This window comes from Myxine glutinosa, chromosome 10 (genome assembly GCF_964187855.1).
Source record: "Myxine glutinosa chromosome 10, kmMyxGlut1.1, whole genome shotgun sequence".
NCBI classification, from domain to species: domain Eukaryota; kingdom Metazoa; phylum Chordata; class Myxini; order Myxiniformes; family Myxinidae; genus Myxine; species Myxine glutinosa.
The window spans coordinates 131,443,333-131,460,868 of NC_136270.1; the positions used below are offsets into that span (position 1 = coordinate 131,443,333).

General features: G+C 43.1%; 1 protein-coding gene across 4 annotated transcripts in view; it reads left to right on the forward strand.

The window, feature by feature from the left end:
* The window catches only part of LOC137433372 (collagen alpha-4(VI) chain-like), a 282,309-nt gene that overhangs the window by 219,508 nt on the left and 45,265 nt on the right, over window positions 1–17,536 (forward strand). For all 4 annotated transcript variants that reach the window (XM_078786122.1, XM_078786124.1, XM_078786123.1 and 1 more), the window contains exons 38-40: window positions 7,296–7,398; window positions 12,215–12,886; window positions 14,035–14,107. In XM_078786122.1, the coding sequence (XP_078642248.1) occupies window positions 7,296–7,398; window positions 12,215–12,886; window positions 14,035–14,107 (848 nt within the window). The remainder of the gene's footprint in view (window positions 1–7,295; window positions 7,399–12,214; window positions 12,887–14,034; window positions 14,108–17,536) is intronic.

A 17,536-nucleotide genomic window follows, 5' to 3' on the forward strand; every position in this document is an offset into this window, starting at 1 on the left:
ACTGGAATACCTACAATTGTACTAAAAGACGCAATTTGGTGTCTGTCTGTCTGTCTGACGATTTTTCACTGCGATGCATTCGATCGTTACCTATCTAATCTCAACCAAACTTGACAGGAGGACTAAGGGTCACACAATGAAGGTCGTAGAGCATTCATTCCCCCCAAGCTCGAAACAAGTGTGTTTCTACCCTCAGGAGTGCCAGGAAGCACTATCTCTCCACACTCAAGATTGAACTCTCAAACCTGTCTCCTTCCTCCAAATCCTGGTGGCGTCTGGTCAAGTCCGTTTCTGGTGTTTGTACCCCCTCCATCCCCTCCCTTACCTCAAATGGCTACACAGTTGACACCGCACGTGACAAAGCCGAATGCCTCAACTCTGTGTTTGCCTCAAAATCTTGTGTCCCAAACCCATCTCTCTCTGTTCCCACCTTTCCCAGTCGAACCCAACTGCTCCTGGACTCTGTGTCCTTCTCTCCTGACAAGGTGGAGAAGTTTTTATCAAACCTCGACTCTGATTCTGCAACTGGACCAGATGGCATCAGCCCTCGGGTCCTAAAATCCTGCTCTGCCGCTCTATCTCACCCTCTCTCTGTTCTTTTCACCCTCTCTTTTGCTCAAGGTCATCTGCCAACATCTTGGAAATCAGCAAACATTACCGCTTTACACAAAAAGGTGCAAAAACAGATCCTTGCAACTACAGACCAATCAGCCTGCTCCCAATTATCAGCAAAGTCATGGAATCCATCACCGCTTCAGATATCAAATCCTTCCTCTTCTCCAATGGCTTGATCTCTGATCATCAATTTGGATTCAGACCAGGTCATTCTACTCTGGACATGTTGCTTCTGCTGTCTCAACAATGGATGGAGGTCCTCAATGCCAAACAGGAAATCAGAGCTGTCTCACTTGACATATCACGTGCCTTCGATACGGTCTGGCACCCAGCTCTGCTCACCAAACTCACCTCCTATGGTATTCAGGGAAATCTCCACTCATGGCTTGCGGATTTCCTCTCTGGTCGTAGGCAACGTGTGGCCCTGAATGGATTTCTCTCATCTTCCCTTCCTGTTCTGGCTGGAGTTCCCCAAGGCAGTGTTCTGGGCCCTGTGCTATTTCTGGTCTTCATCAATGACCTCTCCGACTCTCTGGAAAATCCTCTCTATCTCTTTGCTGATGACTCCACTATCTGCCGCTCCATTCCTCATCCCTCAGATCGGCAGTCTGCAGCCTCCTCACTCTCTGCAGACCTGGACAAAATCACAGACTGGTCAAACAAGTGGAACATGTCTTTCAATCCTGACAAATCTCACACTCTTACAATGTCTCTCCGAAAGGACCGACTGGACAACCCTCCCATCTACTTTCTCAACAATTCTCTCCAAGAAATTCTGTCGCTCAAGCTTTTAGGTCTCACTATCTGCCATGATCTTTCTTGGGAAAACCACATTTCCAAGTTGGCCTCCAAAGCCAGTCGCCGACTGGGCATCCTCCGTCGTGCGGTCCTTCCTTGGCACACCTGAGCTCCTCACCACATACAAGGCTTTCATCCGCAGCTCAATGGAATACTGTTCCCCCCTCTGGGCTGGTGCTCCTGCCTCACACCTTGCTCGGCTTCATGCTGTTGAGGCCAAAGCTTTCAGAATCATTGGAATCTCCTGTGATGTAGTCAACTCCGAGGGCCTTTCACTCACTCACCGCAGGCAGGTTGGTTGTCTTTCTGTCTTCTACTGACTCCTCTCCGGCCTTGCTCCCCCAGCTCTCTCTGTGCTCTGTCCCCCCAATATTCCTTCAAGTCGCACAAGATCTGCCTGCAACCCTCTTATGGTTAAACTGCCAAAGTCTAGGCTCTCTGCTCACCTTCACTCTTTCATTCCCCTTTTCTCCCGCCTCTGGAACAAACTCCCCCACTCCCTTCAATCCCACTCCTCCCTCCAGGTCTTTAAAACAGCTGTTCACCACCATCTCTTATCTTCCCCCATCGAAAACCTTGATCTTTTCTACCCCCGGTAATTCACCCCAGAGTCCTTGCAGTGTTCATATGTTTTATTCCTCTCCCACCTCCCCCCAAGTCCTCCCGATGTCCCTGCTCTCAAATGTTGTGTTTGTGTCCTTCCCCCTCTCTCCCCATCTTGTCTGCCGCTCCCCTTGTTTTTTGTGTTTTGTGTGTCGGTTTGTCTTTTTGTGTGATTAATGTTAGCTCTTTCACGAGCCTCGATCTTGTATACAAAAAAACCAAAAAAAAAACCCACCCCCATCCAAAGGGTTTTTCCGCACCAATGGGGTTTGTGTTGAGGTGTATATTCGTGTTAAGTTAGCTTTATTGTGGCGTTTTTCCAAGGACGCTTCTAATAACAAAACGAATGATAATACTATAATACTAGTACCCGACTGCAAAGCCGCAATGAGCCGGCGAAGCCAAAGCCTCTTGCCACTATTTTACCCATCACGATGGCATCAGTAGGTTAGGTAGTTGGTAGTAGGTAGGTGTCGTAGGTACCGTACCGAGTTCAAAATGACACCATTTGCATTCTGGATGAGATTAAAATTTATAAAATTTCCTTCTTGATTAATTCGGTGAATTCCGTCTCAACTTCGGATATTTCCGGCCGTGAAAAACTATCCCCTTCGGCCGCGAGATTTCTAAAAAATAATTCTTCGTCAATTTTAGAATATTTGACGCCGTTTTCAGCCTCCGAAACGTGTTAAAAACCTTTTTTGAAATATTCTTTCAAATGCTCGAATCTCATTGGTTCCGGTGTTTGGTGACGATTTTCGTTGAAGATAACCAGGGTCCGTGTGGGCCCGGGGAACGAGGTTGGTCTTCAGAATCATTGGAATCTCCCGCGATGAAACTAACTCCAAGGGCCTCTCACTCACTCACCGCAGGCAGGTTGGTGGTCTTTCCGTCTTCTACCGACTCCTCTCTGGCCTTGCTCCCCCCAGCTCTCTCTGGGCTCTGTCCAGCAAATATTCCTACAGGTCGCACAAGATCTGCCTGCAACCCTCTTATGGTCAAACTGCCAAAATCAAGACTCTCTGCTCACCTTCATTCCTCTTTTCTCCCACCTCTGGAACAAACTCCCTCACTCTCTTCAATCCCACTCCTCCATCCAGGTCTTTAAAAGAGCTGTTCACCACCATCTCTTATCTTCCCCCATCCAAAACCTTGATCTTTTCTACCCCTGCTAATTTCACCCCAATTCCACTTTTTTGAAATACCAACTTCTGTCCTGGAAGTCCTTGGTGTCCTTGTGTTTTATACTTCTCCCACACCCCCTCCCCCTTCCCACGCCTCCTCCCCCCAAGCCCTCTCCCTCCCACACATCTCCCTGCTCTTAAATGTTGTGTGCTCTCATGTGCTTGTGTGCTTCCCCTTCTCTTGTCTTCCGCTCCCTCTTTTTATATATTTTGTTTGTCTGGTTGATTTGTTTGTGAAGTAAATGTCAGCTCTTTCGCGAGCCTCGATTCTGTATACAAAAAAGTATTTGAATTACAAATTAGAGGTGCATTAGATTGTGAATCAAACAAAGACGGGTGAAACAAACTCCTATTGAACTTTTTCGCAATTTTTTTTATGCATACTTCCGCATCCGCAAGATGGCGGCTTCCATTGAGTGATTTGGTGCGTCAAAGCTTGGAATTCTCAAAGGATCCAGCAAAATCTGGTTTTTCAACATAATACGTTCGCGTTCATTCACAACACCGGCTTCACCGGCTATGATTGTTATTACAAAACAATATTACTAGTACCGACTGCAAAGCCGCAATGAGCCGGCGAAGCCAAAACCTCTTGCCACTATTTTACCCATCACCATGGCATCAGTAGGTTAGGTAGTTGGTAGGTAGGTAGTTGGTAGTAGGTAGGTAGGTAGTTGGTAGTAGGTAGGTGTAGTAGGTACCGTACCTGGTAAGACTTGGTAAAAGAGAACAGCAGACAGTCCTCCCCAATACCTGCATACCTCTTGCCACTATTTTACCCATCACCATGGCATCAGTAGGTTAGGTAGTTGGTAGTAGGTAGGTAGTTGGTAGTAGGTAGGTGTAGTAGGTACCGTACCTGGTAAGACTTGGTAAAAGAGAAGAGCAGACAGTCCTCCCCAATACCTGCATACAATAAATGTCACAAGAAGCTTAAGGAAGTAACGATAGGATGTGCTAGCTTAAGGCCTATTTTAAGAAGTAGGAAAATTCTCAAGCTCAAACAGTGAAAAAAACATGACCCATCACCAGGGACATCTACTGCTGCTGCTATTTCGAGCAGCATAAGCATATGCTGCATATGCTTACGCGTGATTCGGTTGTTTTGTACCAACCTCGTTCCCGGCGTCGCAGACGTGTCGAGGGCGCTGGTAAGATGTCCTGTATCGAGGGCGCTGATTGGCTGATTCGGTTCTTCGACGGCCACGAGATTTCTAAAAAATAATTCTTCGTCAATGTTAGAATATTTGACGCCGTTTTCACCGTCCGAAACGCGTAATAAGCTTGTAAAAAAATATTTTTTTAAATGCTCGAATCTCATTGGTTCTAGTGTTCGATGACGATTTTCGTTGAAGATAACGAGGTTGGTCTTAACGTATTTTAATTACTAATTAGAGGTTTCATCAGATTGTGAATCAAAGAACGACGGGTGAAACAAACTCCAATTGAACTTTTTCGCAATTGTTTTATGCAAACTTCCGCATCCGGTCGATGGCGGCCACCATTGAGCGCTTTCATTTTAGAAATATTTTTGCAAATGCTCGACTCTCATTGGGTCCGGTGTTTGGTGACGCGTTTTGTTGAAGATAACCAGGCCCGTGCGGGTCGATGTTGGTCTTAAATTATTTTATTAATACATCGGAGGTGCATAAGATTGTGAATCAAACGACGACGGGTGAAAGAAACTCCTAATGAACGTTTTAAATTTGTTATGCATACTTCCGCCTCCGCAAGATGGCTGCGCCCACTGCGCTTCGGATTCTCGAGCCAAGGCATAATCAGGTTTTCAACATAATACGTACTCGTTTATTGACAACACCGGCTTCGCCAGCTATTACTAATAATGTCCCATTTCCCACGGGGTTTTTTCTCCTTGACCGAACGCCATGTTAACGTGTATAAACAACTTAGTCAGGTTCACTATGTCAATAAATTATATTTCGTTCAAAATCATGGTAGATTAGCAAACCTATACATTTTTGGAAAGGTTATAGCATAAGGAAACTAAAAATCAATGTTTACATTTGGAGAGATACCTGTATGGCGGCCATTTTGGATTTTCAAAATGGCCACTGTAAAATACATATTTTGTTCTATTTCTGCCTCTAATTACCCTAAAAACTTTTAAATATATACTAAACCTATATTTTCAGGGACAAGGAATCCAATGAAAGTATCAAATTAGTGCTATGGGGAATGGTAAGACACGAATCAAAGGTTTTGAATTGCAAAATACTGTCTTTATATTCGCGATAAGTTGCATAATCAAATACATGTTATCATTTTGTACAGGCAGTTAATAACATCAAAATGTGTCACAATAATTCATATCACCAAACATACACAGGCAGTCAGCAAAATCATATATACACATGCAGTCAGTATAACTTCACATCTACACAGGCAGTCAATGACAAAATATACACAGGCGGTCAATGGCATCAAACATACACGATTACAGAATATGCCATTTAGAGTTCGTCATCACTGTCCTGTGTGTCGTATCCGACAATATAGTCCGCATCGTTTTCACAGTCCGTTCCACACAAGCAAAGGTCGGTCAAATTGATTGGCAAATCGAATTGGTCGAATGGTCGATCGAATCTAATTCGATGAATCGAATCGAATCGAATCGATCGAATTGGTCGAATGGTCGATCGAAGCGATTGGTCGAATTGTCAAATTGGTCGAATGGAATTGGTCGATTGGTCGAATTGGTCGAATCGAATTGGTCGGAATTGGCAAATGTAAACATTGATTTTCAGATTTTCCATGTAATAACGTTTCCAAAAATGTATAGGTTTGCTAATCTACCATGATTTTGAACGAAAAAACATAGTGAACCTGACTAACTTATCTTGCCATTCTTATGCGAGCACTCCCAACCAATAGTAAAGATATAAATCAGAAACACGTTTGATTACCTTTTTAAACAGTCGATAACGCTGGTTAACACTGACCTGAAATAAATTTGAAGAATCCAGGCATCAGTCTATGCTTATCACATTGACTAACACACCGAATCGAAGATCTACTGTTGTCTATATACCCCACAATGGTTAAAAACACAACTCTTCCTGCCGCTTCCGTGGAGTTCTTCCAAGGAGTTTTTTGTGGTGTTTTTCCAAATAGACGAGACGGATTTCTAAGAAATGTGAATGTTAGGTGCATTTTTGGGTAAAAGTTGGGAACCTCACTTTTTAACATAATTAGGGTATGCTGAATTCGATTAACCCGGTTCCCAAGCCGAATTTTGAGTTTTTGACCTTATGATTAGCATAAACAAAATGGGCGCCAAATTGCCATTTTTGGACAATTTATTTGAACAAGCATTTATACATCATGTATATACATGCAGCTCTTTTACTTTAACTTTACAACTTTTACCCCAAAATGCACCTAGAAGCTTATACATGGCCTTTTTCATAAATCTGTCTAGTCTAGTCTATATTATGGTTGGCGACATATTGAAAGAGACATTCAAACTGATATTGAAATTGGACACTATAAAATGGGAAATGGTTTTAATAAGACAATGTTTCATACAACCATTTATTCTAAAATTAAGTACACATGGCCATGAAGCACAAACATTCAGGAATGTCACACATGTTGTTTTGCCAAACTACATCAAATTCATACAAGGGGTCTGATCATCACTCTGTTGCTGACAGGCACACATTGATGTGCACCTCAACTCTGAATAGCGACATTTGCAGCGTCCAGTCTTGCATTGCTTCTGGCATGCACAACAAATCATCTCGAGGCGAAGGTGCAGAGGGAGGGGAAGGGGGGAAGAGGTAGAGGGAGGGAGGAGGAGAAGCGAGGGGGAGCAGAGGGCAGGTGAGGAGGAGGAAGGGGAGGGAAGAGGAGAAAAGGGGGGGGGAGAGGAGGATGTGGTGGGGGGGGGGGGGGAGGGAAGAGGGAAGAGGAGGACGAAGCTGGAGAGGTGTTTATTGAAGAAGAACATCAAATGAATAAACATGCTCGTGATTGTTATGTTTTTTTCATAGGTACGAAATACATGTGGTTTGCATTGATCAATTCTCCTTCCTTCACCTTCACTCTTTAGTCCTTCATTTTTGTATCATCCAGATTGATGACAGATATGGACGTTCGGTGGTTGTAGTGATTCCACCAGGAAAGGAAGAACAACGAGAAGCACTTCTGTCTGTGATCAGATGCAACATTGGCTATGGTTTGTTTTTGTTTCGTTTTATCTTATATATTTTACTTTATTAAACCTCTACCGATCTCACATTATTTTCTTTCACATGAAACATCTCTTCTTGCAATGTCATTCCAAGTGCAGGATTATACTTTCCGAATCATGCAAACAGCAACAATGGATATAACGCTATTGTGTAAGGGAGGGGTGTGATAGTCCCAGTAAAAAGCCCGCCATTAATTACACACACACACATACACACATATACATACACATACATACATATACATACACACACATATACACACACATGCACATACACACATACACACATATACATACACATACACAGGCACACACACATACACACACACACATACACAGGCACACACACATACACACACACACATACATACACACACACATACACACACATACATACACACACACATACACACATACACCCACACCCACACAAACACAAGATTGTGATAGTCCCAGTAAAAAGTCGGCTATTCATTACACACACGCAAATATGATGGAATGATTGAATTTTGACCCCTCCCCTCCCCCCCCCCCCCGCCCCTCCCCATCTCACACTGTCAACCCCCTCCCCCCTTCCACCCTATACTCTATACAACACTTTTATTACAATTCCTTCACCTCCCATTACTCACACCTCCTTCCATATGTCTTTCCCTTCTCTCTCCCCTCATTCATTACCCTTCCTTCCTTCCTTCCTTCCTACTCTCCTATAAAACTCCCAATGAAGGTGTTTGACTGAAGACCAGTGTAATATAATCCCAGTAATTATGAGACATCCTATTGTGTATCCATACTATTGGATGTCTGATCACAGGGATTGTCAAGTGATGCTGAGAGCTGAGAATGTGATAACATTCATTTGAAAATAATGATGAACAAAGTCTTTGGGACGAATTTGAGAGTTTTTATTTCAATCGATGATTCCGTCAGAGTGATAACACTTTGGGAATGTTGTAGTGTATGGAGTGAGCCCTATGCCTACATAGGATTTGTCCATCATTGACCCTTTTACATTGCTAGGATATGGATTACTATTTATCACAGGAAAGTAATCAGAATATTGATTTAAACATTTCTGCTCTTTTGACCCATGGCTTCCAAAATCCTCCAGATGAAAACTCCTCGAGTGCCTCGAAGGCTCCCTGTGTGTGTACACCAAGCCATGTGGCTCCCACATCTCGGATCCCTTTAATGTTTCGCTGAAATCCTGGAATTTCGGGTTTATCAGGAATGCCATCATGAATCCAATCCTAGAGGCATCTTCACACCATTAGATCCATCATCAACGTCCTCATCACTAATCAAACCCAAGAATCCTTGAGATACTCCCCAATATCTTCCAGAAATATGCTGGAATTCTTTAACCTTTTGGGGTTCCATGTTTGGATTTGTTATTTCAGAAACCGAAGTATCCTCACATAATCGTCTATTACGAAAAGGGGAAGCGTGTGTGTCCGTGTGCCCGTAAGTGTGTGTGTGTGTGTGTGTGTGTGTGTGTGTGTGTGTGTGTCCGTTTGTGTGTGTGTGTGTGTGTGTGTGTGTGTGTCCGTGCGTCCATGCGTGTCTGCGTGTGTGTGTCCATGCGTGTCTGTGTGTCCATGCATGTCTGTGTGTGTGTCCATGTGTGTGTGTGAGTGTGTCCGTAAGTATTGTGTGTGTGTGTATGTGTGTGTCTGTGTGTCCATGCGTGTCTGTGTGTGTGTGGGTGTCCATGTGTGTGTGTGTCCGTGAGTGTGTGTGCGTGTGTGTGTCCATGTATGTATGTGTGTGTCCGTGTGTATATGACTGTGTGTGTCCATGTGTGTGTATCTGTGTCTGTATGTGTGTGTACATGTGTGTGCATGACTGTTTGTATGTGTGTGTGTGTGTGTGTGTGTGTGTGCCTGTGTGTCATGCTTCATTATAAAGGGTTACTGCAGTCGTAGAATAATATAAACTAGAATACAAGACCCGTCACTTCACTGACAGAAATACAAATCTTTGCTGCGATGGCTAACCGAAGGGGTAAGAAAATAAAAAGATTCCTGGTGTTGGCATTTGCAGTTTTCACACACGTGTCCATGTACCCATCAAAAAAAACTTTTTCTTTTTGGCTCACAAACATTCCCGGGAGTTACCCGAATCCACCGTAGTTGGATTTATTGAAATCCGTTAATCTATTCTCAAGTTATAACACGACAAACAAACAGACAGACAGACACGGCTCCTTTTATAATATAGATGCTACTGTTGGAAAGCTATTATTAATCAATTTACTTGAAATAAAAAATTATGTCCTATTTCATCATAAAGATTCTTCTTTTAAAACCCCCTCTCTCTGGGATTGAAGAAGAATACGTGGGAATGGGAGATGAATGTAGCAGTTCCAAAGGTAACATTAATTTTTTTACGACAGCAGAAACCCTTTTGAAGGACATAGCAGGAGCACACAAAATTATATATAGTAATACTTCTCTGAGCAATAAAAAGACACATGAAGGTAGGAGCACACAAAATTATATATAGTAATACGTCTCTGAGCAATAAAAAGACACATGAAGGTACACTGAAGGTGCACACAAAATTATTTATAGTAATACGTCTCTGAGCAATAAAAAGACATGAAGGTACATGGAAGGAGCACACAAAATTCTATATAGTAATACGTCTCCGAGCAATAAAAAGACACATGAAGGTACACGGAAGGAGCACACAAAATTATATATAGGAATATGACTGAGCAATAAAAAGACACATGGAGGCACACGGAAGAAGCACACAAAATTATATATAGTAATGCGTCTCTGAGCAATAAAAAGACACATGAAGGCACACGGAAGAAGCACACAAAATTATATATAGTAATACGTCTCTGAGCAATAAAAAGACACATGGAGGCACACGGAAGGAGCACACAAAATTATATATAGTAATGCGTCTCTGAGCAATAAAAAGACACATGAAGGCACACGGAAGAAGCACACAAAATTATATATAGTAATGCGTCTCTGAGCAATAAAAAGACACATGAAGGCACACGGAAGAAGCACACAAAAGTATATATAGTAATGCGTCTCTGAGCAATAAAAAGACACATGAAGGTACACGGAAGGAGCACACAAAATTATATATAGGAATATGACTGAACAATAAAAAGACACATGAAGGCATACGGAAGAAGCACACAAAATTATATATAGTAATACGTCTCTGAGCAATAAAAAGACACATGAAGGTACATGGAAGGAGCACACAAAATTATATATAGTAATACGTCTCCGAGCAATCAAAAGACACATGAAGGTACACGGAAGGAGCACACAAAATTATATATAGGAATATGACTCTGAGCAATAAAAAGACACATGAAGGTACATGGAAGGAGCACACAAAATTATATATAGTAATACGTCTCCGAGCAATAAAAAGACACATGAAGGTACACGGAAGGAGCACACAAAACTATATATAGGAATATGACTCTGAGCAATAAAAAGACACATGAAGGTACATGGAAGGAGCACACAAAATTATATATAGTAATGCGTCTCTCAGCAATAAAAAGACATGAAGGTACACGGAAGGAGCACACAAAATTATATATAGTAATGCGTCTCTGAGCAATAAAAAGACACATGAAGGCACACGGAAGAAGCAGACAAAGTATATATATATGGTAATGCGTCTCTGAGCAATAAAAAGACACATGAAGGTACACGGAAGAAGCACACAAAATTATATATCGTAATACGTCACCGAGCAATAAAAAGACACATGAAGGTACACGGAAGGAGCACACAAAATTATATATAGGAATATGACTGAGCATTGAGCAATAAAAAGACACATGAAGGCACACGGAAGAAGCACACAAAATTATATATAGTAATACGTCTCTGAGCAATAAAAAGACACATGAAGGTACATGGAAGGAGCACACAAAATTATATATAGTAATACGTCTCCGAGCAATAAAAAGACACATGAAGGTACACGGAAGGAGCACACAAAATTATATATAGTAATGCGTCTCTGAGCAATAAAAAAAAACACACGAAGGTACATGGAAGGAGCACACAAAATTATATATAGTAATATGTCTGTGAGGTTTGTCTTACATGGTTCGAATTCTCAGGTTTGAATTCTGACTCAGGTTTGAATCATTGCTCAGGTTTGAATCCTGACAGGTTTGAATCCTGACTCAGGTTTGAATCCTGACTCAGGTTTGAAATCCTGACTCAGGTTTGAATCCTGACTCAGGTTTGAATTGTGACTCAGGTTTGAATCCTGACCCAGGTTTGAATCCTGACTCAGGTTTGAATCCTCACTCAGGTTTGAATTGGATGGACATCAATCGGACATCTCGTCTGCCGGCATTCTTTGGTGGACACTAAAGATCTCACCGTGTCCTTCATGACGAGTAGGCGAGCTATCGCCAACACCCTGAACAAATTAGAAATTCCCGCCCTAACCAGCAGGGGGCACCACATCCAGCAGCACAGCCCTCAGCCAATGATGCCATCCCACAGCCTTGTGCTGAATATGAAAGAAGAAGAAGAAGCAAAGCGACAGGTTGGCACACCAGATGGTTATTAAATGGCAGCTCAATAATTATGTGGTGACGAAGTGTGTGCGGTGACACGGACTGGAAAATACAAGGAGAAGGTCCAACGTGTTTGAGTTTTCCAGGCACAAGACCATTTGTTCAGGGTTGGGGGACAGGGGAACCTTTTTGCCCCTCACACGTGAATGTAAAGATCCAAACAATGTTTTAATTGAGTGAAACACCCATTGTAACACGACATTGAATGTGTTCCTGCAGACATGTGCCGACCGCATCCTGGATGTCCCCACATACCATTTCCACGACCACCGGTCGAGCTCGGGGCCGACGTGGCCTTCTTTGTCGACACCTGGATGGATGGGGCAACCTTTGAGACTTCTCGCCGATTGCTGGACCGTGCGTTGGAGATGATGACCATTTCGGAGAGGCCTCGCAGAGACCCGGCGAGTCGAGTTGCGTTGGTGCGTTTTCATCCCTGGGGAGACATCGCTGATGTTCCCTTCCCCGTGGGCGTCGAGTTTGGTTTCCTGAACCACACCGGTGCCACCTCGATGCGACACTATGTGAAAAATGACATGAGATCCAATGGCGTCTCACCTCTGGCTAGCCTTGCACAGATTCTGCCCTGGAGTGCTGAACACATGTTCAAAGACCTACCATTGGCCAATGCAAAAAGGCAAAAGGTCGCGGTGATTCTTCTTGGGAATTCCTTCGAAAATAGGCTTCATATTACAGAAATGGCCTTGCAGGCGCGGTGCCAGGGCCTGCCCGTCGTAGCCTTGGGCCTAGGCCCAAAAGTGAACGGCAAAGATCTATCCGTGTTGGCCAGCAGCCCCTTGCCAGTTCACAACCTGCTAATAAACACAAGGGGTCTCGTCGAAGAGGACTACGCGGCAGCATTTCTGAGAGCCTTCTTCAGTGCACTTTCCCGTGAGTTAACGAGTTACCAGGGAGTTAACGAGTTACCAGCGAGTTAACGAGTTACCAGTGCTCTTCCTTAAACAAACTTTGATTTTTTTGGTCATTCTGCTCCTTCATTGATGATGTAACTCCAAAGACAATATTCCCACATGATGTGCCAATTGTTACCCTTGGCAGACGAGAGGGTATTGCATTTGGGTCCGTTTGTTTGTTCGGTTGTCTGTCTGTCTGATTGTTTGTCTGTTTGTCCGCACAGAACGTGAATATGCTTTTCTCTGCAATTGTTGGTCCGATTGCCAAAGAAAATTTCACCATACGAGCGCCTCCTCCTGTAGATTTTTTAAAAATGATAATCATGGTGCCATGGGTCACATGGTACGGGCGCCATCTTGAAAAACCTAAACACTTGCACCTCTGTATCTCCGAAACCGCTCAATGGAAACATTTAAAACATGGGTCATTGTCAACTAAATCATGATCATGATCAACACAAAAAATTGTATGGGAGAATTAAATTGATGACGTCATCGGTCACGTGGTTCGGCAGCCATATTGGATTGAACATAAATTGATGTTGTCAATAAATCAAACAAACACAGCAGCAGCTAAATACCAAACAAAATACACACAAACACGTCGAGGCGAGGGTGTGCAATCTCCGATCGCTCTTTCTTGTTATTTTTGTAATGGTGATTTCATTTCAGTCGAATCGCCAATGCATTCGTTCACCATGGTGCGGTACACTATTTCCACAAATTGGGTGCACAGGACACGCTGTACAATACTAGCTTTGATTTTATAACACGTCTGGTTTCTATCGCAAGGAATTTCTGCTCAAAAGAGCAAATAAAAAATGTATACTATTTTTCCACATAAATTACAGACTTTGGCAAAGAAAACATTTAAACATTGAGCATCGGTCGCAGTGAGGAAGAAAAGCACTTATTCCTGAATGCATACTCTTTATGCCATGCACTCTTTATGCCATGCACTCTTTATGCCATGCACTCTTTGTGCCATGCACTCTTTTTGTGCCATGCACTCTTTATGCCATGCACACTTTGTGGCTTATGCCATGCACTCTTTATGCCATGCACACATTTGATTACTCATTTTGGATTCTCCTTTTCTGTTGTATTCCTCCCCCGATGACCTAGACAACATGTTTGATTATTCTCCCAGAGCTCTGACATCAAAATGCGGACACAAGAACTTTCAGAATGACCAAAGGTGTGTAATATGCTAATCATGCACGTGGGGTAATATGCTAATATTGCTTCATGCGTCTGGGGTAATAACTAATTTTGCATCAAACGCGTAGGGTAATAAGCTAATTTCACTTCATACGTGTTGGGTAATAAGCTAATTTTGCTTCATGTGCGTGGGGTAATAAGCTAATTTTGCGTCATACGCGTAGTGTAATAATAATTTTACTTCATGCACGTGGGGTAATAAGCTAATTTCGTGTCGTGCACATGGGGTAATAAGCAAATTTTGCTTTGTGCACATGGGGTAATAAGCTAATTTCGTTTCGTGCACATGGGGTAATAAGTTAATTATCGCTTCATACACGTGGAGTAATATACTGTTGTGGTTTTTTAGAACCTTCACATGTAAATTTAGTCGTAAATTCCCTTATAAATAAACCCCTGTGTACATTTCCCCTTAATTGGCTGTTAATTGAAATAAGTGCACCTTAGTTAGTCCATGTACAACACGTAGCGAATCATAGGACCTCTCTATAGTTATATCATTATTCTGTGTTCCAGTTAAGGCTGTGTTTCCAATAGTTGACTCTCCGTTGCATCAAATCAAATAAGATAGAATCCCTTGCAATACCCTCATGGCCTCCTAAAAGCACCAGTATGGCGGCGTTCGCCGCTACTGCTTTGGGTTGTTTTCAGCGTCTGCAAAATTCCATTGCCCACGAGGTCATCTTGGAGAAGAAGGGCGTGCCCCCACCTCGTCATCAAAGGTGGAGCCAAGGAGCCCCCTAACGACCAACCAGGAATCGGTGGGCATGGCTTGAGAGGGCTTGGACAGAAAGATCTAGCAGGTTCGTGAAGGTTCCACTGGGGTGGATATAAAACCCTGGGCGCAAGGCCCCCACGAGACGACGCATGAGGCAGAGACGCGCAGACGAGCAAGGAGAAGGTACGAGCGGATGAGCTTCAGAGGCACATGAGAAAGGAGCACTGGAGAGACGCATAAAGAGGCTGACGACCGGGGTTTTCGCGACTGAACCAAGAACAAGTGCGTGCCCGTGGGACACCAATGGCGTGCCGTGATTCCCGGACCTCCCTGCCGCCCGTTCTGTGGACCGTCTGCCTTCTCATCCCTCCAGCCATTCCTGCCTGAGAACCCCCATTAGTGTACGTGAGTTTGTCCTGTTTGTCTGGTCCCTGGGAATAAGTTAAGCCTGTTTAAGAATTGCGCTGCGTCTTCTGTAAATTACTTTCGTTTCTTTCCTTCTCCTTTGGTTTCTTTGGTTGTGTAAATAGTTAATAATAAATACCTGTTCCTCCTTACTTTGGTTTCTTTCTCATCCGATCGCTTTCGTGATTTCCCGATTGAGTACCTGTGGCACGATTTTGGCCGAACCGCTTCGCAATCGGGTTTAGTCATTGTTAACGGCCCGCGCCGCAGTTCGCAGTTCGCTCAGCGCAATCCATCAATTACGCTGCGGCACGGGCGGGAGTATTTCCTCACTGATGGCCGGTGGTAATACTTAGGTATTAAGACTGATTGGGCTTACGACCCTACGTACCATCGGCCGGAAGTGACGTCATACTTCCAGGACCGGCGGAGACGTCCAGCTTAACAGGACAAGGGGATTAACCCCCCCTTGCTAACGGGAGTGCTGTCCCCCGGATCCGTAACAATACTAATTGCGCTTCATAAGCGTTGAGTAATATGCTAATTATGCTTCATGCACATGAGGTAATATGCTAATTTCGTTTCGTGCAAATGGGGTAATAAGCTAATTTTACTTCATGCACGTGGGGTAATAAGCTAATTTCGTTTCGTGCACATGCGGTAATAAGCTAATTTCGCTTCATGCGTGTGGGGTAATGAACTAATTTTGGTTCGTGTGTGTGGGGTAATAAGCTAATTTTGCTTCATACGCGTGGGGTAATATGCTAATTACGCTTCATGGATATGCGGTAAAAAGCTAATTTCGCTTCATGCGTGTGAGGTAATGAGCTAATTTGGCTTCATGTGTGTGGGGTAATGAGCTAATTTCACTTCATGCATGTGGGGTAATAAGCTAATTACGCTTCATGGACATGCGGTAATAAGCTAATTTCGCTTCATGCATGTGGGGTAATGAGCTAATTTCGCTTCATGCGTGTGGGGTAATAAGCTAATTATCACTTCATACGCGTGGAGTAATATGCTAATTGTGCTTCATATGCGTGGAGTAATAAGCTAATTTCGTTTCGTGCACATGGGGTAATAAGCTAAATATCGCTTCATACGCGTGGAGTAATAAGCGAATTTCGTTTCGTGCACATGGGGTAATAAGCTAATTTCGTTTCGTGCACATAGGGTAATATGCTAATTTCGTTTCATGCACATGGGGTAATAAGCTAATTTCGGTTCATGCACATGCGGTAATAAGCTAATTATCGCTTCATATGCGTGGAGTAATATGCTAATTGCGCTTCATATGTGTGGATTAATATGTAATTACGGTTCATGCACATGGGGTAATAAGCTAATTTCGCTTCATGCGTGTGGGGTAATAAGCTAATTTTTCTTCCTGTGTGTGGAGTAATATGCTAATTGCGCTTCATGCGCATGGAGTAATATGCTAATTACGGATCAGGCACATGGGGTAATAAGCTAATTTCGCTTCATGTGTGTGGGGTAATGAGCTAAGTTTGCTTTGTGTGTGTGGGGTAATATGCTAATTACACTTCATACGCGTGGGGTAATATGCTAATTATCGCTTCATACGCGTGGGGTAATAAGCTAATTTCGCTTCATACGCGTTGGGTAATATGCTAATTACGCTTCATGGACATGCAGTAATAAGCTAATTTCGCTTCGTGTGTTTGGGGTAATATGCTAATTACACTTCATACGCGTGCGGTAATATGCTAATTATCGCTTCATATGCATGGGGTAAAAAGCTAATTTCGCTTCATACGCGTTGGGTAATATGCTAATTACACTTCATGGACATGCAGTAATAAGCTAATTTCGCTTCGTGTGTGTGGGGTAATAAGCTAATTTCGCTTCATGCGTGTGGGGTAATAAGCTAATTACACTTCATACGCGTGGGGTAATATGCTAATTATCGCTTCATATGCATGGGGTAATAAGCTAATTTCGCTTCATACGCGTTGGGTAATATGCTAATTACACTTCATGGACATGCGGTAATAAGCTAATTTCGCTTCGTGTGTGTGGGGTAATAAGCTAATTTCGCTTCATGTGTGTGGGGTAATAAGCTAATTTTGCTTCATACGCGTGGGGTAATATGCTAATTACGCTTCATGGACATGCGGTAATAAGCTAATTTCGCTTCATGTGAGTGGGGTAATGAGCTAATTTTGTTTCGTGTGTGTGGAGTTATAAGCTAATTTTGCTTCATGCGTGTGCGGTAATAAGCTAATTTCGCTTTATGCGTGTGGGGTAATGAGCTAATTTTGC